This window comes from Brachypodium distachyon, chromosome 1 (genome assembly GCF_000005505.3).
Source record: "Brachypodium distachyon strain Bd21 chromosome 1, Brachypodium_distachyon_v3.0, whole genome shotgun sequence".
NCBI lineage: Eukaryota > Viridiplantae > Streptophyta > Magnoliopsida > Poales > Poaceae > Brachypodium > Brachypodium distachyon.
Genome location: NC_016131.3, coordinates 44,510,532 through 44,532,616, shown reverse-complemented (window position 1 = coordinate 44,532,616; position 22,085 = coordinate 44,510,532). Strand labels below are relative to the sequence as shown.

Genomic DNA, 22,085 nt, shown 5'->3' with positions numbered 1-22,085 from the left:
CAATGAAATTAATTTCTTCATTCTTTTTTGACCAAGTGATCGTTTCATTTTTAAATGCTGTTATTTTTTTTGTTACCTTTGCTTCTGCCTGTCTTTTTACCTACACTCCTCGTACTGGGATACTCAGTATGTAGATTTTTGCAGGTTTGCTTATTGTGATCATACTCCCCACGGTGCCAACATGTTATTCTGTTTCTAGTCTTGCGTTCTTCAACAATCGTCTTCATCCTTGAGTTAGAATTATTGGCCTTGCTAGCCCACTGTGCAGCTGTTCCTTTTGTGTCGCACCAGTGGCATCCGGATTACCACCGCTGCACGATGCGCGGGTTGCCTCGCCTGCTTCTCGGGAGGGTCACACCCCGGGCGGCAGTATACAAGCCGCCCGGCAAGCTACCAGCTCGGCAGGGCTAGCGGGGCATCGGGGGAGAATTCCCGCCTGGGCACCTCCCAGGAAGGTACTTGCCGGGAGGGGCGCTTCCGGGCGCAGGTTTCCGCTGCGAGGGCGGGGCCGAGTAAGCAGGACTGCAGCATCACATGGGCGCGTGGCGGGCGCCCAGCACGCAGGGTTTGTCTGGACAAGGAGTGAGGCACACGACGCATTTAATGAACCGACAGGGAGGGGGTTTCCCGTCAAGTCAGGAGAACAGTGGCTGTCCAAGAGTAGTTTTTAGGCCTTAGACCCCTAGCTACTAGGCTAGTATTCTTGCATGTATGCCAGCACACCGAGGAGGAGCTGTCCGAGCTCCTTGCTCGCCACTTGTAAACCATGCACCGTGGCACCTGTAGTATCCCCTTGGCCATAAAAGGAGGACCCCCGCCCACAGTTAAAGGGTTCGACCAACTCATAGTCCTACACTGGTAGTAGCACAAAGTAGTAAGTAGCGCTTAGCCAAAAAAGAGAGCACCCGGGGGCTTGTCCCGGCAAACCTGCAAGCACTTGTTCTTCCGTTAATTCGAGCTCAGACAAGCAGGACGTAGGGTTTTACACTTTCGGGTGGCCCAAACCTGGGTAAAACCGTGTGTCCGTGCTCATTGCATGCTGTAGCGCTTCGCATTGGCCCTGACGGCGATCGCTGGAGCGATCGCCTCCAGCGATCGCCGTCGCCCACTGCCGAACCAAAAAAGGGGGTGCTCGAGCATCCCTGGTGTCGAAGCCCCGTGCCACGACATCTGCCGCGCCAGGTTGGGGGCGCGTGAGGAGAGCTCGCCGGTGACCACCGGCGGTGACATCTACACCAACATAGGCCTCGTCTTCTTCGACGACAGAGCCAACCACCATGCCCCCCAAGCGGGTTGGTGACCCCCGGATCGATCCGCGTGAAGCCCCAGTGGCACACACGCGATCACACGACACGCAGCCCGCGTCACGGGTTCAGGAACACCTTGAACCCTCACGAGCGCAGCAATCGCAGCTGCCACCCCCACCTCCTCGGCCGTCAGTAGACAACCTGCCGAGGGGGCCGGCGGCTCCCAGTGCCGGGGCCAGTCGCGCGAGCGGCCACAGTGCCGCCCGCGCCGGCCGGCGAGTTGAATCGCGGCCGAAGATGCGCAGCGTTAGCCGCACCACGAGCACACCGCGTCGTGAGCAACGCCGATGGGGTCACACCCTACTCACGCAGGTGTGCCAGGGGATGGGGCGGAGGGCAGTTGGTCGGAGAATCGATTGCCCCCGGCCCAAACTCCGGCAGAAGCCATCGTCGCTGCGCGGGTCATGGTGCGGTACGAGCGGCAGCAGGGCACGCCGGCACACGAGGCATGGAGCGCGGAGTTGGATGCGCTCCTTGCGCTCGCCGCCCAACAGCCACAAGGCGAGGGCGCCCCGGCAGGCTCAGGCCGTGAGCAGAACCCGGGGTGCGGAGACACGCCCCGTGCCTCGCGACAAGGGGAAAACCCTCCCCCGCAGGGAGGCCCGGGAGGCAGGGACCTAGAGGGGTCCTCGGACTTGTCACCCACCGTCACGCGAGGTGACGCGTGCGGCATCTTGAATGCCCGTCAGCAGGAGGACCTGCGCCAGCACCTGGAGCGCTGGCGTCGACGCGTCGTGGAGCGCCAGGACCCACAGGAGCAGGAGGATGCTCCTATGGGCCCCGAGGACGGCTGCACCACATTCACGTGCGAGCTGCGGTGGGTAACATGGCCCCGCAAATTCCGAGCGCCCGTGCTCGGTACGTACGATGGGACCGTGAATCCCAAGGATTTCCTCCTGACCTACACATTGGGGATGCATGCCATCGGCGCCGACGACAAGGTCAGAGCCAACTGGTTCCCGATGGTCCTTAAGGGATCAACGAGAACCTGGCTGCTCAACCTGCCTGCTGGGTCTATCGCCACTTGGGCGGACCTGCGCGAGAAGTTTGTGAGCGCGTTCCAGGGCGGCTACAAACGCCCAGGAACCATGGCGGAGCTGCACACCGTGGTGCAGAAGCCGGGGGAGACGTTGCGGAGCTTCATCAACCGCTTCTCAAACCTCTCCTACTCCATCCCGAAGGCGGAGGCTGCCGCCGTCATCAACCCCTTCGCCATCAACGTCCGTGACCCCAAGATGCGCGAGAAGCTGAGCACGCATCGGATTCGGACGACGCAGGATCTGTACGCCCTGGCACACAAGTGTGCCATGGCCGAGGAAGGGCGCTTAGCGCCTGAACTTGCAGCTAAAGTTGCCGCGAGCCCAGGCGAGGGTTCGCAGAAGAAGAGCTCCCGCAAGCGAAGCAGGAAGCAAGTCCTCGCTGCGGAGTCAGGGGCTACCGCGAGGCCCACAAAGAAGGCCTCGTCCGGTGGCGGGTCTGGCGGCAAGCAGGGCAACACGTCCCGTTGCCCCATCCACGCCAACTCTACCCATGACGCGCAGGACTGCCGCATCCTGCAGGGTATCAAGCAGCAGCGCGAGCAGCGCCACGAGGAGCGCCGAGCAGCCGGCGCCTACTTCAACAGCGGCGACATCGGGCACGAGATTGCCCGAACGACCCCAGAGCGGAGCCGAAGCCTGCCGGCGCCACCGCCGGCAGGGAGGAAGCCCGGGGGGACACGGCCAGGCCCGCGCCAGTAGGTTGCGCCCTCCCAGGGGACAAGACAGGGCTCGCGCGGAGGAGCAGCAGTCCAACTGCACCGAGGGCGACGAGCCGGGCTTCCAGGAGCCCTGCGACGTCGCCTGCATCCATGGGGGAGCTTACGCTCCCTCATCCCACGCTGCGGTAAAGCGCCTCACCCGGGAGGTGTGTGCGCTGTTGCTGGATGCGGAGCCGTAGCAGCCGCTGAAGTGGCCGCACGTCCCGATAACCTTCAGCTCCGACGATCACCCGGCGCGACAGCTGGATTTAGGGGTCATACCCTTCGTGGTTTCACCGATCATCAACAACGTGACGGTGACCAAGGTGCTGGTGGACAACTGAGCGGGGCTGAACCACCTGTTCGTCAGGTTGGTGGAGAAACTCTAGTTGCCGGTGGAGCAGCTGAAGCCCACTGACCCATTCCGGGGAGTAAACCCCGGGATCGTGCGCCCCCTGGGGCGCATTACGCTACCGGTGACTTTTGGGTCCCGAGAAGCGTTCAGGACCGAGCACATAGTGTTCGACGTCGCGCACATCCCGTTGCTCTACAACGGGATCCTTGGTCGGCCGGTGCTGATCAAGTTCATGGCGGCGACTCATTGCGCCTACGGCGTGATGAAGATGCCGTCCATGTACGGAGTCCTCTCCATCAGGTGCGACCTCAAGGACGCGGCTTGGTGCGTAGGCGAAGTCGTTAGGGCCGCAGCCGCAGCCGACGCCGGTGACGACGACATTGCCGGAGGTGAGGGATCGCCGGGCGACGGCCCGGCAACTAAAAGGGCCTGCGTTGCCCCACAAGAGCTTGCCGGGGGAAGCGCAGGCTCAAGCTCGTGCCCCGGCAAGGGCCGGAAGCTCAAGGAGGAGGCCGCCAAGGTGAAGAAGCTGCCCCTCCGAGCCGGCAACAAGGATTGCACCGTCACCGTCGGTGCGAACCTTACTGCCGAATAGGAAAGTGCCCTCATCACTTTCCTCCGGGAAAATGCCGACGTGTTCGCTTGGGAGCCGACGGACCTTCCCGGAGTCCCTAGGGAGGTGATTGAGCATCGGCTCACGGTGCGCCCGGATGCCCGCCCCATCAAGCAGAAGATCCGCCGGCAAGCGTAGGAGCGCAAGGATTTCATCAAGCAAGAGGTGGAAAAGCTCAAAGCAGCGGAGGCTATCAGGGAAGTACTATACCCCAGTTGGTTGGCTAATCTTGTTGTAGTGCCCAAGGGGAAAAATAAATTACGCATGTGCGTGGATTTTACTGATCTCAACCGTGCATGTCCGAAAGATCCCTTCCCTGTACCTCATTGACCAAATAGTAGATTCCACTGCTGGTTGCGATTTGCTGAGCTTCTTAGATGCGTTTGCCGGCTTCCATCAAATTAATATGGCGGTCGAAGATGAGGAGAAAACATCGTTCATCACCCCAGTCGGCTGCTACTGCTATACGTGCATGTCTTTCGGGTTGAAGAACGCGGGCTCAACATTCCAACGTGCGTTGCGCGAGTGTTTGGGACCCCAGCTAAGCCGGAACGTAGAGGCCTACATGGACGATATCGTCATCAAGTCGAAGTACGGGGGCTCGCTGATTGATGACTTGCGGGAGATGTTTGATAACCTTCGCAGGATCAAACTCAAGCTGAACCCTGAGAAGTGCACCTTTGGTGTAGACTCGGGCCAGCTTCTGGGTTTCTTGGTTTCGCACAGGAGAATTCGGGCCAATCCAAAGAAGATAGAAGTTATCGAGAAGATGGAGGCTCCCCGCAAGGTCAAGGACGTCCAGTGCCTCAACGACTGCATTGCCGCACTGGGCCGCTTCATCTCAAGGTTGGGCGAACGCGCCCTACCTTTCTTCAAGGTGATGAAGAAGAAGGGCCTGATAGATTGGACCCCCGAGGCCGAGGTGGCGTTCCAGGATCTCAAGTAGTACCTGAAATCGCCTCCCGTCCTCGTCGCCCCCAGACTGGGCGAGCCGCTGCTACTCTACCTAGCGGCGTCTGACCAAGTGGTCAGCTCGGTGCTGATTGCCGAGAGAGAGGAGGACATCCCGGGGACTGAGGTTGGGGGGCAGGGGGCTGAGCTGCCCCCGGCAACTGCCTCAGACCAGGGAACCACCCTCGAGCCGGCAACGTCCGCACCACGCAGGCGGCTCGTGCAGCACCTAGTGTACTTCGTCAGCACGATGCTCCGCGACAATCGCGTGAGGTACCTGCAGGAACAAAAGCTCCTGCTGGGAGTTCTGCTTGCGTCACGCAAGCTGCGGCACTACTTCCAGGCGCACCGCGTCACGGTGGTGTCGGGGTTCTGCCTTGAGCGAGCCCTCACCAACCGTGAAGCCACCGGGAGGGTGGCCGAGTGGAGGATGGAACTGTCGGAGTTTGACCTACACTTCGCAAACACTAAGAGCATCAAGAGTACGGCCCTGGCGGACTTCGTCGCAGAATGGACTTCGACGGGCATAGAGGAGGATGAGCCGAAGACCAGCATGCCGGGCAAGCTGGACGAGGACCACTGGATCCTGTACTGCGACGACGCGTTCAGCCTCCAGGGAGCAGGCGCCGGGGTCGTCATCGAGTCACCGACGGGCGATCAGTTGTCGTCGCACGGGGCTCTGACACCGGGGATGCGCGGGCACCCCCATTTTAGGTTCGGCAGTGGGCTACGGGGATCGCTCTGGCGATCGCCGACGGGGCCAATGCGAAGCCTGTGAAGGCACTAAGAACACATGCACACTCCTTTTACCCAGGTTCGGGCCACCTTGCGGTGTAAAACCCAACGTCCTACTTGTCTGAGCTTGTATTACTGTGAAACAGAGGGTTTACAAGTTCCCGGGGAGGGGTCCCCGGGTGCTCTCTTTTCGGCTAAGTGCTCCTTGCTACTTTTGGTTAAGGCTAGTGCCGAACTGTGAGATAGCAGAACCCTAGTGAAAAGAGAACGACCTAACGAGGAAAAACCCAACCTTTTGACCGTCGGCGGGGGTCCTCCTTTTATAACCAAGAGGATACCACAGGTGCCACGGTGCATGGTTTACAAGTGGCGAGCAAGGAGCTTGGGCAACTCCCCATCGGTGTGCTGGCATGCATGCATGAGCGCCAACCCCGCGGCTAGGGGTCTAAGGCCTAAAAAATAGGACTAGACAGCCACTATTCGTTCGACTAGATGGATACACCCCTTCTGTCAGCTCATTAAATGCGTCGTGCGCTTCACTCCTTGCCCCGCCGCTTCACGGGTAGAACTTGCGCAAGTGCTCAATATTCCAGCTATTTTGCACCGGCAAGCCATCTTCGGTTTCCAGCTGGACAACCCCCGGTCTGGTCACCTGTATTACCCGAAAGGGGCCCTCCCATTTCGGAGTCAACTTGTTCCCGGCCTTCGTTCCTTGTATCCGTCGCAGGACAAGGTCTCCGTTCTCGAGCCCCCGGGGACGGACTCGCCTGTCGTGATAACGACGGAGCCCCTGCTGGTAGCGCGCGGCTCGCACAGCAGCCCGGCATCGAAGCTCTTTGATGAAGTTTAGATCATCGACCCTTTGCTCGTGTTGGCTGGAGTTGCCGTACGCGCGTACTCGGGGAGATCCGTGCTTGAGCTCGAGGGGCAGCACCGCTTCTGCCCCGTAGACAAGGGCGAAAGGGGTTTCGCCCGTTGCCCGACTAGGTGTGGTCCTGATTGACCACAGCACGGGCAGGAATTCTTCGACCCAATTTTTCCCGTGGCCTTTGAGCTTGTCAAAGGTTCTCGTCTTGAGCCCCCGCAACACTTCCGCGTTGGCTCGCTCCGCCTGCCCGTTACTCCTCAGATGAGCAACGGACGCGAAGTGCAACTTGGTGCCCATGCCCTCGCAGTAGGCCTGGAACACTATGCTCGTGAATTGTGTGCCGTTATCGGTGATGATGCCATTAGGCACACCAAACTGGCACACAATGTTCTTGAAGAACTTGATGGCCGCCTGAGCGGTCACCTTCCGCACTGGCTATACTTCCACCCACTTGGAGAACTTGTCGATGGCCACGAACAAATACTCGTAACCGCCGACTGCTCTCGGCAGCTTGCCGACGATGTCCAGCCCCCAGACCGCGAACGGCCATGAAGAAGGGATGACATGCAGGGTCTGCGCCGGTTGGTTGCTCTTCTTCGTGTGAACTGGCATGCTTCGCACGTCTTCACCAGCCGCTCCGGGTCAGCTAGGACCGTGGGCCAGTAAAAGCCGTGCCGGAACGCCTTGCCGGCCAGCGCCCGGGAGGCCACATGGTGGGAGCATGTGCCTCGATGTATCTCTTCCAGCAATGCGTGCCCTTCATCTTGCGGCACGCAGATGAGCTTGACCCCATTTGCACGCCAGCAGTAGAGGTTCCCGTCCACCGCGGCGTACATTTTGGTTTGCCGGGCCACTCATTCCGCGGCGACGTCGTCTTCCGGGAGGGGCCCCTCCTTCAGGTAGCAGGCGATTTCCACCACCCAGGGAGGGGTCTCCCTGCCAGCGCATGCCGCTATGTCAGCGGCATGGACCCCTGCTGTTGCGGGGTTTCCTTCGGTTGCCGGAGGGGCTTCCCCGGCAACCGGCTTACGGGCGACGGAGATCGCTCCGGCGATCGCCGGCGTGGCCGAAGGGCGTACGTAACCTGCGAAGTACAATACAAGCAGATGCATGCACGTTTTTACCCAGGTTCGGGCCACCCGGAGGTGTAAAACCCTACGTCCTGCTTGTCTGAGCTTGAATTACTGGGAAAACAGCTGATTACAAGTTGCCGGGGGAAGACCCCGGGGTGATCTCTTTTTGGCTAACTGTTTCTTTCTACTTCAGGCCACTGCCTGTGTGCCCTACGAGTTGGCTCTGCAAACGAATCAACGAGCTAAAGGGAAGTACCTCCCGTACCGACTGAACTTTCTGAACACTTTGACCGTTGGCGGGGGTCCTCGTTTTATAGCCAAGGGGATACCACAGGTGCCACGGTGCATGGTTTACAAGTGGCGAGCAAGGAGCTTGAGCAACTCCTCCTCGGTGCGCTGGCATGCATGCATGAGCACCAACCCCTCTGCTAGGGGTCTAGGGCCTAAGAAAATAGGACTGGACAGCCATTGTTTGTTCGACAAGACGGATAACGCCCCTCCTGTCGGCTCATTAAATGCGCCGTGCGCTCCGCTCCTTGCCCTGGTGAAACTGCGCACTGGGCGCCCGGCAAGCTCTTGCGGGGCAGCGCTGGCCTTCTTCGTTTCCGGGCCGCCGCACGACGAGCCTCCATCTCCGGCAACATCCTCGTCACCGGCGTCGGCTGTGGCGGCGGTCCTGACGACCTTCATCCCGCCATAGGCGCCATGCGTCACCACCATAAACTTGATCAGCGCTGGCCGACCACGAAGGGTATGACCCCTGAACCCAGCTGCCGCGCTGGGTGGTCTTCGACGCTGAAGGTGATCGGCACGTGCGACCACCTCAGCGGCTGTTGCGGCTCCGCGTCCGGCAACAGCGCGCAGACGTCGCGGGTGAGGCGCTTCACCGCAGCGTGGGATGGGAGAGCGTAGGCTCCCCCATGGATGCAGGCGATGCCGCGAGGCTCCTGGAGAGGTGTCCGATGTCGCCGCAATTGAAGCAGGCGCCGGCTGCTCGGCGCTCCTCGTGGCGCTGCTTGCGCCGCTGCTTGATACCTTGCAGGATGCGGCAGTCCTGCGCGTCGTGGGTGGAGTTGGCGTGGATGGGGCAGCGAGGCGCGTCACCCTGCTTGCCGCCAGACCCGCCACCGGGCGAGGACCTGCTTCCTGCTGCGCTTGCTGGAAGTCTTCTTTTGCGAGCCCTCTCCTGGGCTCGCGGCAGCTTGAGCTGCCAGTTCGGGCGCTAAGCGCCCTTCCTCGGCCATGGCACACTTGTGCGCCAAGGCGTACAAATCCTGCGTCGTCCGGATCTGATGTGTGCTCAGCTTCTCGCGCATCTTGGGGTCACGGACGTTGATGGCGAAGGTGTTGACGATGGCGGCCGCCTCCACCTCCGGGATGGAGTAGGAGAGACTGGAGAAACGATTAATGAAGCTCCACAGCGTCTTTCCCGGCTTCTGCACTACAGTGTGCAGCTTCGCCATGATTCCCGGGCGCTTGTAGCCGCCCTGGAACGCGCTTACAAACTGCTCGCGCAGGTCCGCCAAAGTGGCGATGGACCCGGCGGGCAGGTTGAGCAGCCAGGTTCTCGCTGATCCTTTTAGGACCATTGGGAACCAATTGGCTCTGACCTTGTCGTCGGCGCCGATGGCATGCATCCCCAACGTGTAGGTTAGGAGGAAATCCTTGGGATTTACGGTCCCGTCGTATGTGCCGAGCGCAGGCGCTCGGAACTTGCGGGGCCAGATCACCCGCCGCAACTCGCGCGTAAACGCGGTGCAGTCGTCCTCGGGGCCCATAGGGGCATCCTCCTACTCCTGCGGGCGCGGGCGCTCTACCTCGCACCAGCGCCGGCGCTCCAGGCGCTGACGCAGATCCTCCTACTGGAGGGCATTTAAGATGCCATGCGCGTCACCTCGTGTGACGTGACGAGTCCGAGGACCCCTCCGGGTCCCCGCCTCCCTGGCCTCCCTGCGGGGGAGGGTTTTCCCCTTGTTGCGTGGCGCAAGGCACGCCTCCGCGCCTCGGGTTCTGCCCACCGCCTGAGCCTGCCGGGCCGCATTCGCCCTGTGGCTGTTGGGCGGCGAGCGCGAGGAGCGCGTCCAACTCAGCGCTCCATGCCTCGTGCGTCGGCGTGCCCTCGGGCGGCTCGTAGTGCACCATGACACGCGCGGCGATGATGGCTTTTGCCGGGGTTTGCGCAGGGGGCTGCCGGTTTCCCGAACGGCTGCCCTCCGCTCTATCCCCGGACGCCCTCGGCTGAGCCGGATGCGAGCCGGTCGGCGTCGCCCGTGACGCCCCGTGCTCCTCGTGCGGCTGCTGCCGCTGCTGCGGTTCGTCGGCCTGCAGGCCACCCCGCTGCAGGGCGCGGGCGGTGTTGTAGCCACTCGCGTGGCTGGCTCCGGCGTTGGGAGCCGCCGGCCCTCTCGACCGGTTGTCAGCCGACGGTCGAGGAGGCGACAGTGGCAGCTGTGATGGCTGCATTCGAGCAGGCTCAGGATCACCCTGTTCCTGTGACGCGCGTGGCACGTCGTGCGACCACATGTGCGCCGCTGCAGCCGCACGCGGGTCGATCCTCGAGTCACCAGCCCGCTTGGGGGGCATGGTGGCCGGCTCTGTCGCTGAAAAAGACGAGACCGATGCTGGTGTAGACGTCGCCGCCGGCGGTCACCGGCGAGCTCTCCTCACGCGCCCCCTACCTGGCACGCCAGATGTCGTCGCACGGGGCTCCGACACCGGCGATGCGCGGGCACCCACTTTTTAGGTTCGGCAGTGGGCTACGGGGATCACTCCGGCGATCGCCGGCGGGGCCAATGCGAAGCCTGTGAAGGCACTAAGAACACATGCACACTCTTTTTACCCAGGTTCGGGCCACCTTGTGGTGTAAAACCCTACGTCCTGCTTGTCAGAGCTTGTATTACTGTGAAACAAAGGGTTTACAAGTTCCCGGGGAGAGGTCCCCGGGTGCTCTCTTTTCGGCTAAGTGCTCCTTGCTACTTTTGGTTAAGGCTAGTGCCGAACTGTGAGATAGCATAACCCTAGTGAAAAGCGAACGAGCTAACAAGGAAAAACCCAACCCTTTAACCGTCGGCGGGGGTCCTCCTTTTATAACCAAGGGGATACCACAGGTGCCACGGTGCATGGTTTACAAGTGGCGAGCAAGGAGCTTGGGAAACTCCTCCTCGGTGCGCTGCCATGCATGCATGAGCGCCAACCCCGCGGCTAGGGGTCTAAGGCCTAAAAAATAGGACTAGACAGCCACTGTTCATTCGACTAGACGGATAACGCCCCTTCTGTCGGCTCATTAAATGCGTCGTGCGCTTCACTCCATGCCCTGGCAAAACTGCACACCGGGCGCCTGGCACGCGCCCACGTGGCGTCGCTGCTATGCTCGCTCGGCCCCACCCTCACGACGGGAACCTGCGCCCGGGAACCCCTCCTCCGGGCAAGTGACTTCCCGGGAGGTGCCCAGGCGGGAACCTGCGCCCGGAAACCCCTCCTCCCGGCAAGTGACTTCCCGGGAGGTGCCCAGGCGGGAATATTCCCCGAAGCCCCGCTAGCCCTTCCGGGCTGGTAGCTTGCCGGGCAGCCTGTACGTTGCCGCCCCGGTGAGATCCTCCCGGGAACTCAGCGATGCGACCCACGCGTCGTGCAACGGTGGTACCCCGGGTGCCACTGGTGCGACATCAGTTGAGGTTTGCCATCCAACTCGATTTCCCAAATTCCACAAACACACGGCAGAGTATGAGGGGCTGCTCGCCAGGTTGCGGGCGGCAATCGCTCTGGATATCAAGCGCCTAGTCGTTCGTCGGGACTCCCAACTCGTGATCAACCTGATCAACAAGGACTACGACTGCCCACAGATGGCAGCGTACGTGGATGAAATCCGCAAGTTGGAACGCAAGTTCAAGGGCCTGCGATTCGAGCACGTCAAGCGGAAGGATAACTTCGCGGCTGACGAGCTGTCCAAATTGGCAGCGGAGCGCCGGAAGGTTCCGGCGGGGGTGTTCTAGCACAGGCAGACTGTGCCCTCAGTCACCCCCAAGCCGGCTGCCGGGGAAGCCCCCCCGGCAACCGAAGGAAACCCTGCAGCGGCGGAGATCCATGCCGCCGACACAGCGGCATACGTTGGCAGGGAGACCCCACCTTGGGCGGTGGATATCGCCCGCTACCTGAAGGGAGAAGCCCTCCCGGAAGATGACGTTGCCACGGAGCGCGTGGCCTGGCAAGCCAAGATGTACGCTGTGGTGGACGGCAACCTCTACCGAAGGCTGGCAAATGGAGTCAAGCTGCTTTGCGTGCCCCAGGACGAGGGGCGCGCACTACTGGAAGACATACACCGAGGCACGTGCTCCCATCATGTGGCCTCCCGGGCCCTGGCCGGCAAGGCGTTTCGGTACGGCTTCTAGTGGCCTACGGCCCTAACCGATGCAGAGCAGCTGGTGAAGACGTGTGAGGCGTGCCAGTTTCACACGAAGAAGAGCAACCAGCCGGCGCAGGCCCTGCAAGTCATTCCGTCCTCCTGGCCGTTCGTGGTCTGGGGGTTGGATATCATCGGCAAGCTGCCGAGAGCGGTTGGCGGCTACAGTACCTGTTCGTGGCCATCGACAAGTTCTCCAAGTGGGTGGAAGTGGAACCAGTGCGGAAGGTGACCGCCCAGGTGGCCATCAAGTTTTTCAAGAGCATTGTGTGCCGGTTTGGTGTGCCTAACGGCATCATCACCGACAACGACACACAATTCACGAGTGCGGTGTTCTAGGCCTATTGCAAGGGCATGGGCACCAAGATACACTTCGCGTCTGTTTCTCACCCAAGGAGTAACGGGCAGGCGGAGCGAGCCAACGCGGAAGTGCTGCGGGGGCTCAAGACACGAACCTTTGACAAACTCAAAGGCCACGGGAAGCACTGGGTCGAAGAACTCCAGCTCATGTTGTGGTCAATCAGGACCACACCTAGCCGGGCAACGGGCGAAACTCCTTTCGCCCTTGTCTACGGGGCAGAAGTGGTGCTGCCCCTCGAGCTCAAGCACGGATCTCCCCGGGTATGCGCATACGGCGACTCCAGCCAACACGAGAGGGTTGACGATCTGAACTTCATCAAAAAACTTCGATGCCGGTCTGCTGTGCGAGCTGCGCGCTACTAGCAGGGACTCCGCTGTTATTACAACAGGCGGATCCGTTCCCGGGAGCTCGAGACCGGAGACCTTGTCCTGCGCCGGATACAAGGAACGAAGGTCGGGGACAAGTTGGCTCCGAAATGAGAGGGCCCCTTCTGGGTAGTGCAGGTGACTAGGCCGCGGGCTGTCCGACTGGAAACCGAAGAAGGATTGCCGGTGCAAAATAGCTGGAACCTTGAGCACTTGCACAAGTTGTACCCGTGAAGCGGCGGTGCCTGACCCACAAGTGATGCCGCCGATGCATGCCTCTAGAACTAGTGTGACCGGGCAACCCCCGATTGTAAACCACTAGTTGTTGCGAATGAAGATAAGTGTTGTTTTCCGAATTTCAAGTTGCCTCGATTATTTGCATGTTTCTCCTCCTTCTGTCTCCCGCTATAGGTGCACAGAAGTCTCTTTCCATACTTGGTTGTGAGCAGGGGGCTGTCGGAGCCTCGAAAACGAAAACCTGTTGCCGGATCACTCCGGTATGGTGCATGCAGTTGCCGGGCTCGCCGCAACGTGCATCATGCAGACGCTGCGTCTTGGAATATAAGAGTGCTCACAACCAAGTTTGGCATCGACCCTTTTGTGCCTGGGGGCTGGGAGGCAAGAGAGCTATCCGTGTTGCAATATGTTTTCATGAATTTCGAAAAAAAATTGCAGCATCTCGAGCTTGGTAAGAATCTGACGTGCAGGGTAAAGGTGGAATCCAGCGCACTGTAACGCTCGTGGACCGTCCACGGGCTGTGGCGTTTAGTGACACCCTGTGGTGTGGAGTGACCGCACTACGAGGGTCGCGCCGCACTCCGAGGTCTCTGCTTCAGGAGGGGGCCGCCAGGGTGCTAGGGTAACTTGGCATGCAAGGTGGCAAAGACCAGGCCTCACTTCGAGGGGGTGCGTCGCCACGTGTGCTGCGGTGACCCGGCGCGCGTGGGGGCAAGCCCCTCCCCCTGCGCCTATAAAAGGGCGTGCCGGCCATGGAGCAGTTCAGGGCGGAGCCAAGGAAGATGAACCAAGGGCGAGAGGTGCCGCGAAGGCGCGATGGTGGTGCATGCCATCAGAGCTCTGTGCTGATGGGTGCACTGCCACCGCGCCCTTGTCGCATCTCTCCACTGGGCTGCCCAGAGACGAGGGTTGCCGCGGGGGCGCTGTGGTGATGCCGCCACCGGTGCTCAGCGCCGGTAGCGGCCCGGCCACAGCGTTCCTGCCGTACCCCTCCACCGGGCTACTCCGAGGCGAGGGTTGCCACGGAGACGCCGTGGTGGCGCCACCACCGGTGCCCGGCGCTGGCGGTGGTCCCGCCACAATGTTCCTGCCGTACCCCTCCAAAGAGGTAGGCGAGGGTTGCCGCGGGGGCGCTGTGGTGGCGCAGGCCCCGCGCTTGGCACTGGCGGCTGCCCAACCACAGCATCCTCGCCGCATCCCTCAAACAGGCGGATCCAAAGGCGAGGGCTGCCGCGGCAACGCTATGGTGGTGCATGCCATCAGTGCCCGGGGCCGATGGGTGCACTACCATAGCGTCTCTGCCGCATCCCTCCCGCAAGCATTCCAAGCACGGGAACGAACGAAAAGCTAAGTGCATGAACTTGAACGATAAACTCTCTGAAACTGAACGTTGCCTCGCTAGCGTGGCCCAGACCCTGCGTGTAGCCAAGGTGTTGAAAGGACGCTTGCGGGGGGAGTGCGCTCCTCGTGCGGCTGTCGGCTCCTCACCTGGTTGAAGGAGGTGACAAAGGCCAGCTGCTGGTCCTTGATGGCGTTAAGGAACCGATGCCCCCTGTCGAAGATGCTCGGGTCCCAAGTGATGGGATTCCAAGCCACCATGGCGAGGGTGCCAAGGCTCGTGCTGGAGGTAGCGGCCGACGGTGGCGAAGCGCTCGCCGCCACCGTCTGGCTGGACGGGGGGTTGTCCGCCTGTGGCGGAGCGTTCTGCTGATCCTCCCCCGCAGCCTCCCCCGCGCCTGTGTCGAAGGGCTGCGGGGATGATGGGGTTGCCGCGCCCCCGGCAGGATCCGCCTCCTGCTGACTGACCAGAGAGCCCGCCCTGGCAGCCTCTGTGGCTGCTGGCGCGTCGCTTCGGGGACGGTAGTGGTTGCTGCCGTTGTTGCAGTCGGCGTGGTGGGGCTTGGCACGAGAGCTACCTCCGGTTCCTCCGCAATCCCAGCGACCCCGGCGACAGGGTCCAGGTCAATCACCACATCGCCCGCTCCCGGCGCGGGCACGCTCGGGCCTGCAGCGGATAGAAGGGTTAGAATCCGGAGTGTTAGCTAGGTTGCCCGGAGGCGGGGGCGGGAGGTTCTGAACGAGTACCTTGCGGGGCTGCCGGGCTTGCGGGAGGATCTTCCTCCTCCTCCGTTCCGGCCGCCGTTGCCGGGACGCCTGCCGCGGGCTGGACGGCGCCTGCGGAAAGAGAGGTATGGTGGCGGGTCAGCTAGCGAAGGGGATGAAAGCAAAGGAGCAGGGCATGATGCGATACCTATTGCCGGCACCACCTCCATCGAGGCCGGGTCGGCAGCAGGCGCATCAGCGGCGCCGCTGGCCCCCGCGTCAGCCGGGTCGATGCTGCTGCCGGCCTACCTGCGCACACTCTTGCCTGGCGCGGCAAGAGGCGAATCAGCCCTCCCCCTCTTGCTGGCGCCAGCCGGCGAGCCGTCCTTCGGGGGGTTGAGATGGAGCTTGAAGCCCCGAAAGAGCCCCCGTGCGGGCGGCCCCGTGGGCGCCCGTGGGGTCGCCGCAGCCCGGGACACCGTAGGAGCCGTCGAGGGAGCCGCTGTCACGGCCACCGCGGCGCCGGTGACCGCTACAGAAGAGGCCCCCGCTGTGGCGCCGGCGGCCGCTGCAGAGGTGGTCGCTGCCGCTGCGGGCGCCCTCAATCTGCACACGATCAGGGGCGCGTCGTCCTCCTCATCCTCCCCCTCGTCGTCCATGAGGATGACTTCTCGAGTCGCGGCAGGTTGGCCCACCTCGTCGTCCGAGGACGGAAGGGAGGGCCAGCTGACCTCCGACTCGCTCCCGCTCTCTTCAAGCACCTGTATCCCGCGAGGCGCAGGCGGAGGAGCGCGCGGGGTCCGAGTGGGGGAATCGTCCATCAGCCCCCACTCGTTGCAGGGCGGGAAGGAGGCGATGATGTCGGTCAGCTCCGGAACGCCGGCGTGGAGGGAGATAACCCCCGGCGGAAACCCCGTAGCGGGGACCTCCTCGCCGGAGATCCCCTTCACCCACACCTGGAGAGATTCCCGGTCCACGCCTTCATGATGGAGGCGTGTCCTGTCCCCGGACCCCGTGTACATCCACGCGGGGCGGGAGCGCAGTTGGAGCGGCGCGACGCGTCGGCTGATGAAGGTGCGCGCCACATCAACATCGGTGAGCCCCGCTAGCCGCAAGGCTTTGATCTTCTCCACGACGGGGAGAAGATCGGCATCGCGATGGTACCGGTCCCGCCAGCCGCCGCTGGGTTGCGGCAGCTCGATGGGCGAGTAGATGAATTCCTCGGGGTCTTCCACCCGAACCCAGCACCAGTCGCTCCGCCATTCCTTCTCGATCTTCTTTTCCAACCGGACGATGAACTCGGACTTCATCCGATCGCGGGCGCGGAACACCACCCCCGACGACATCGCGTTTGCGTTATCGATGCGGGGGTAGAATTTGTGCCGGAACAGTGCCACCGACGGCATTACCCCGACAAACGCTTCACAGAGGAACTGGAAGGTGGCGAGGAGGTAGAGGGAGGAGGGGTGGAGTTGCGCCACCCGCAGTTGGTACGACTCCATGAGCGCATAGAGGAACAGGGAGAACGGCGGCACCAATCCTGCGAGGATGAAGCGCCCAAACACCCGAAAGTCGTTTTCCGGGGGGTCAGCGCCGGCGGGGAAGATCAGGGTCTCCCCGTGCTCGTTGAACCCGGAGGCAACGGCGTGCCGGATCTTGGTCCGCGCCTCGTCGTTGTAGCCGTGCCGGTAGAAGGCGAGCGTGGCCCTCATCGCCCGCTTCTTCTGCTCTTTGTCCGCGGCGGCCTTGGTGGCCGCCTCGCTCTTGCTGGTCGCCGGTTTCTTTGGGGCCTTCCCTTCCTTTCCCTTCCTGGTGGTGGGGGGCGCCATGGGAAGCGTGGGCGGAAGCTAGCAAGGCTGATGGGCGCAGGCAGTCGGAAGACAGAGGAGAAAGGCTGGGGGGCTAAGTGTTCACCCCTCGGCACAGCAATGGGGCCTTTTAGCACCCCGCTGCTCGGTAACGGTCACATCCGTACCCTACGGGTGCGCTGGGATAATTACTAATCGAAGGGATAATGCAAAGAGTGGCCTTAACTTCCCATGATTAAGGGGGAGGTTACGGCAGAAATCTCGCGCCCACTACTCCGCCCGTAACGGCAAGGTCCTTGGGACAGCGGGGAGACACGGGCCCGAAGCGGCTCAGGACCCACGCGTCGGTTCAGGGCGTAGCCCGACAACCGACCAGGGAGGAGTCCGCCCGGGAGCAGGCGTTGCCGGCCCACGCCCGGGGACTACTGTCGCACCTGTGGCACCCGGGGTACCACCGCTGCACGATGCGCGGGTCGCCTCGCCTGCTTCCCGGGAGGGTCACACCCCGGGCGGCAGTATACAAGCCGCCCAGCAAGCTACCAGCCCGGCAGGGCTAGCGGGGCTTCGAGGGAGAATTCCCGCCTGGGCGCAGGTTTCCGCTGCGAGGGCGGGGCCGAGTAAGCAGGACTGTGGCACCACGTGGGCGCGTGGCGGGCGCCCAGCGTGCAGGGTTTGTCTGGACAAGGAGTGAGGCGCACGACGCATTTAATGAACCGACAGGGAAGGGGTTTCCCGTCAAGTCAGGCGAACAGTGGCTGTCCAAGAGTAGTTTTTAGGCCTTAGACCCCTAGCTACTAGGCTAGTATTCTTGCATGTATGCCAGCACAACGAGGAGGAGCTGCCCGAGCTCCTTGCTCGCCACTTGTAAACCATGCACCGTGGCACCTGTGGTATCCCCTTGGCCATAAAAGGAGGACCCCCGCCCACGGTCAAAGGGTTCGACCAACTCATAGTCCTACACTGGTAGTAGCACAAAGTAGTAAGTAGCGCTTAGCCAAAAAAAAGAGCACCCGGGGGCTCCCCCCGGCAAACCTGCAAGCATTTGTTCTTCTGTTAATTCGAGCTTAGACAAGCAGGACGTAGGGTTTTACACCTTCGGATGGCCCGAACCTGGGTAAAAACGTGTGTCCGTGCTCATTGCATGCTGTAGCGCTTCGCATTGGCCCCGCTGGCGATCGCCAGAGCGATCCCCGTCGCCCGCTGCCGAACCAAAAAAAGGGGTGCTCGAGCATCCCCGGTGTCGAAGCCCCGTGCCACGACATCTTGACCTCTCGGTTGGCCTTCCTTTTGGTTTAGTAACCAAGGGGTCTCTTAAGCTCCTATGGTCAGTGGACCCAACTTGTTCATTTGTACCCATTTGGCTTGTCTCAGTTTGTATGCTCACGTCTCCTTCTGCAATTTCTAGCTCTGACATTTTTTATTCCAGGTTATCCACTTCTTTCAGAAGGAATGCATATCTACCATTATTCTTCACAGCTCTAGATGCCAAGTCTGTCATTCTCTTCGAAATAACATTGTACCTCATCTGAGTATCTTCACCAGTCAGATCAACAGGTATGTTGTTAGCTATGTTCCTTTTTATTTTCTTCTCCTTAGGCCTCCATATGTCTATGAAATACTTCTCATCTAGTTCTGTTATGTTTAGGTGTACGAGCACCCTAAGAACATGGGCACACAGCAATCCATCTTTCTGAAATTTGCAACATATGCAAGAATAATCTGATGCCGGTAAGTTCACTGAAACTACATACCTTCTCAACCTGAAATCTTTCCTTGACTGTTTTTCTGTTTTATAAACTGAGTACTTTCTATTTGCCTCCGTCACATCAACATTGTACCTTGTTGAATGTATTACTTGTTTCTGAAATTTATAGAATATGGACCTATTCAAAAGCCTTGCTGCTTGGAGTTCAAAAAAATATGCACTATTCAATTTAGCTTTTGTGTCTCTTGTCACGGAGTCATGATGCTTCTGATTCTCTTCTATGCCTTCTGCTATTCGATCATACTCATCTAGGAAACTGCTTACCGAGTGCGTGCATGACACATTGTCTTTGAATATTGCATTAGTACCCTCACTACGTGCTGTCGTCTGTACAAATGGGTAGAAGCATGTCTTGAAATAAACCGGCACAAACCGCCACCTGTTTGCCCACATAATTTTGAAGTAAGTTATGTGTTCCAACTTGTAGTTTACGGTCATTTGTGTCCACAGTCTCTCAAATTCTGCAATGGTCACTGATCTATGCACTATATCCATGAAATCATCATGCAAGGATGGTGTAGTTGCAAAAGTCATAACTGCTTTCTCCTGCGCCTTCTTCATTATGTGGAATAAACAGTTTCTGTGATTTGTTCTGGGAAACACCTGTTTTATTGCTGTCCTCATAGCTGCATCTTGATCTGTTATTATGCTTACTAGTTCCTTTCCCCCCATGCATTCTAGCAATGTTTCGAACAGCCATATAAATGTTTTTGCTATCTCATTCTGGAGGAATGCACATCCAAACAAACAATTATCTCCATGTGATGTGATGCCAACTATTGGAGCAAACGGGAGGTTGTATCTGTTAGTTCTGTATGTTGTATCAAAACTAACCAAATCTCCACAATCTTTATATAACTCCCTACTGTATCCATCTGACCAGAATATGTTTGTAACTCTACCCTCTTCATCTGAGTCTATTTTGTAATAAAACATTTTATCTTTTTCCTTCTTTCTCAAGAAGTACTCAAGCATTTTCATCATCTCATTTATCCCTGATTCTGTCCTTATTGATGTCCTCACATTGCTGACATCTTTTTTTGTGTATGACAGCGCTTTTAGACCCCCCCCCCCCCCCCCCCACCTCATGTAAGCAAGTATTGCCATTATTTTTCTGGTGGGGATCTTGCATGCATTACATGTTCTTATCATCATCGTTTCTTCGACCGTCATCTTCTTGTGTGATCTCAAGAACCTTGACTCTCCCGGAGGGTGTAACTCATGGTTATGTGCCAAGTCAAGTCTTGTTATTTTCCACACATCATCAAGATATGTTATAACCATTGTTGCAGTGCATCCTGTCAACACCACCATGTTCGTTTTCCTCAAGTGCACATTTCTCTAGTCACCTGTTCCTTCCTTTGTTTTCCTAACTCTAGTCTGTGCTGGCTTTAGGTTGCCTGCTGCGTCTGCTTCACCCTGATGTCCTGTTATTTTCATTGCTTGAATATCTTCTTTTGTTGGCTTACGTCCTTTGTTGCATGCCACTGTCACCCTTGTAACCTTGTGTGCACAATGGCTGTTGAGAAACCAACTATCATTGCATAATAGTTAAAAAACTTGAGTCCTTCTTCTTCTGTTTTGAAAATCATCCCTTCCCTTGGCGTGTGCATATTTTCTATTTCATGCGCAGCAGATTGTTGTTCCTCTTGCTGGGAAATCTGTATGTACTCTAAAATGTCTTCTTGTGTCAGATTTTCACGCTCGGGCTGATCACTTGTTGCTTGCCTGCAATGTTCTTCAGCAGTTCCTGTATCTGCTTCTTCTATTTCTGAATTTACTCCTGGTTCAGCCCCATCAGGATTTGTTTCTGTATTTTCCCCAGCATCATCCTTTTGCATCCAGTCATCTTGTTCTTCTGTATGTGTCTCTGCTAGAGTATCTGGCATCCCAATCTCATTTTCATCATTATACATGTTGTCTAGCTCGTCCTGCTCCATCTGATTTATATTGATACTTCGGTCACTTGTCATGTAGTATGTGTGCTGTAATAACAAGGGGAGGTTGTCAGAATGATTCACGTATCTGTTTACCTTATGTTTGTTTTGATTATGTTAGTATTTATATCTTTGTACTTACATCATCAAAATATTCAGAGTATGTGCAATCATCAAAATCTAGCTGATCATATGGAGTTGTAAGCAGCCTTGTAAAAGAACCCACTCCTTGTGATTGAGAAGAACCAACATTGTCCTGTAATGATATGGATAGGTTAGGTTTTTGTGTGTTTTGCTCTTAATTTTGAACTTCAGATACAGAAACAAGGTTTTGTTTATGTTTTTGGCAAAACTTACATTTTTTTGAGTCATCTCCTGCATAATTTGTGTAAATGTCTTCTCTTGTGACAGTGACATCTGCATTTTCAATGTTTCAATCAGAGAAATGATAAAAACAAGTAGTCTTAATTTGCATTTTCAAATTCTAATAAAATGATTGAACAGCCAAAAGATACCTGGTACTGAGCTTCCTCGTTGGATACTATATATCCAACTTCTGGAGTACCCCTTCGGGGTGTTTCGTTCTGCATTTTTGTGACGCACACGACAATTATATGTGAGAACCAATACAAGGAAATCTGCATGTTGTTTTCTCTGTTTTTTTCAGTCACATCTAACCTGCACCCGTCGACACGCACTATCTGACAATTCTGAATTCGTTCCTGCTATTTCTCCATCAACCTGTATATACCCATAGTTTTTTTTGTTAGTAAATCAGTTCTATTTTTTCTGCAGGTGGGCTTTATTATGAGATACCTGATCCACTCCTGTGTCTGCTGTCATCCAGGGAGTTGAGTCCATACCTAAGTCTTGGCTTGAAGGGACCCCTTGCATGTAAGTTGCGTACTTCCTACGAAATTCAGAATCCTGTTCCTGTCATCTTTGTTGTTCTAGCCTACTAACAAACAAATGTATCATGGACTGAAACACTAAGGGTTCCTTTTTTGCTATGTTGATGTAAAGATGCAACTGAATTTTATGCGTTTTCATGGCTGTACCTCACCACCTATTTTTTCCCTTTTTTCCATGTTATCTGTATTCTAAATCTAGTTTACACTTGTTCTTTTCAGTGGATTTGGGGGTTAGGGTTGGGCGGTGTGGTCTCTTTTTCCGGCGTTGCTATTTTGATGTAAAGAATCGGGAGAGCCATGAAGATTGACGCATATTAACCAAGAGTTTACAAGCAGTTTAGAAATCATACCCAGAACAGGATATCCGAGGTTAGTTTCTCCCCAAGATCCGCGCGCTGTTGGCTTCTGCTTCGCAATCTTCTCCTTTGCTTTTTGTTGTTCTTGATTGGTTTTGCTTCCTTCAATGCTACCCTTGGTTTCTGCGCCGCCGGGAAGACATGCTCCTTGCTCTCTTGCGTCGAGATGGGTTTTTGCTGTGTTCTTTCTCCATCGGTGACTGGGCTTTTTGTGTGCTGTTGTGTGGAGACCCACGCCCCCCCACACGACGATCCGTTGTGTT

The 22,085-nt window shown here is 58.1% G+C and overlaps 1 protein-coding gene across 1 annotated transcript; it reads right to left on the bottom strand.

Moving 5' to 3' along the window:
* Nucleotides 1-19,707: 19,707 nt before the first annotated feature.
* LOC112271125 lies at nt 19,708-21,980 on the bottom strand. Its single transcript, XM_024460141.1, has 7 exons — nt 21,817-21,980; nt 21,372-21,482; nt 21,234-21,296; nt 21,071-21,139; nt 20,913-20,972; nt 20,698-20,811; nt 19,708-20,603 (listed from the first exon to the last, which is right to left on the bottom strand). The coding sequence occupies exons 2-7, from the start codon at nt 21,447-21,449 to the stop codon at nt 20,109-20,111; spliced, it is 879 nt and encodes a 292-aa protein (XP_024315909.1). The 5' UTR covers nt 21,450-21,482; nt 21,817-21,980; the 3' UTR covers nt 19,708-20,108.
* Nucleotides 21,981-22,085: the final 105 nt, after the last annotated feature.

Coding starts and splice junctions, on each gene's coding strand:
- LOC112271125 (XM_024460141.1), bottom strand. CDS start 21,449: ATGCAAGGGGTCCCTTCAAGCCAAGACTTAGGTATGGACTCAACTCCC. Junction 21,140..21,233: donor GTGCGTGTCGACGGGTGCAG/GTTAGATGTGAC, acceptor ACAAAAATGCAG/AACGAAACACCCCGAAGGGG. Junction 20,604..20,697: donor ACTCTGAATATTTTGATGAT/GTAAGTACAAAG, acceptor TTGTTATTACAG/CACACATACTACATGACAAG.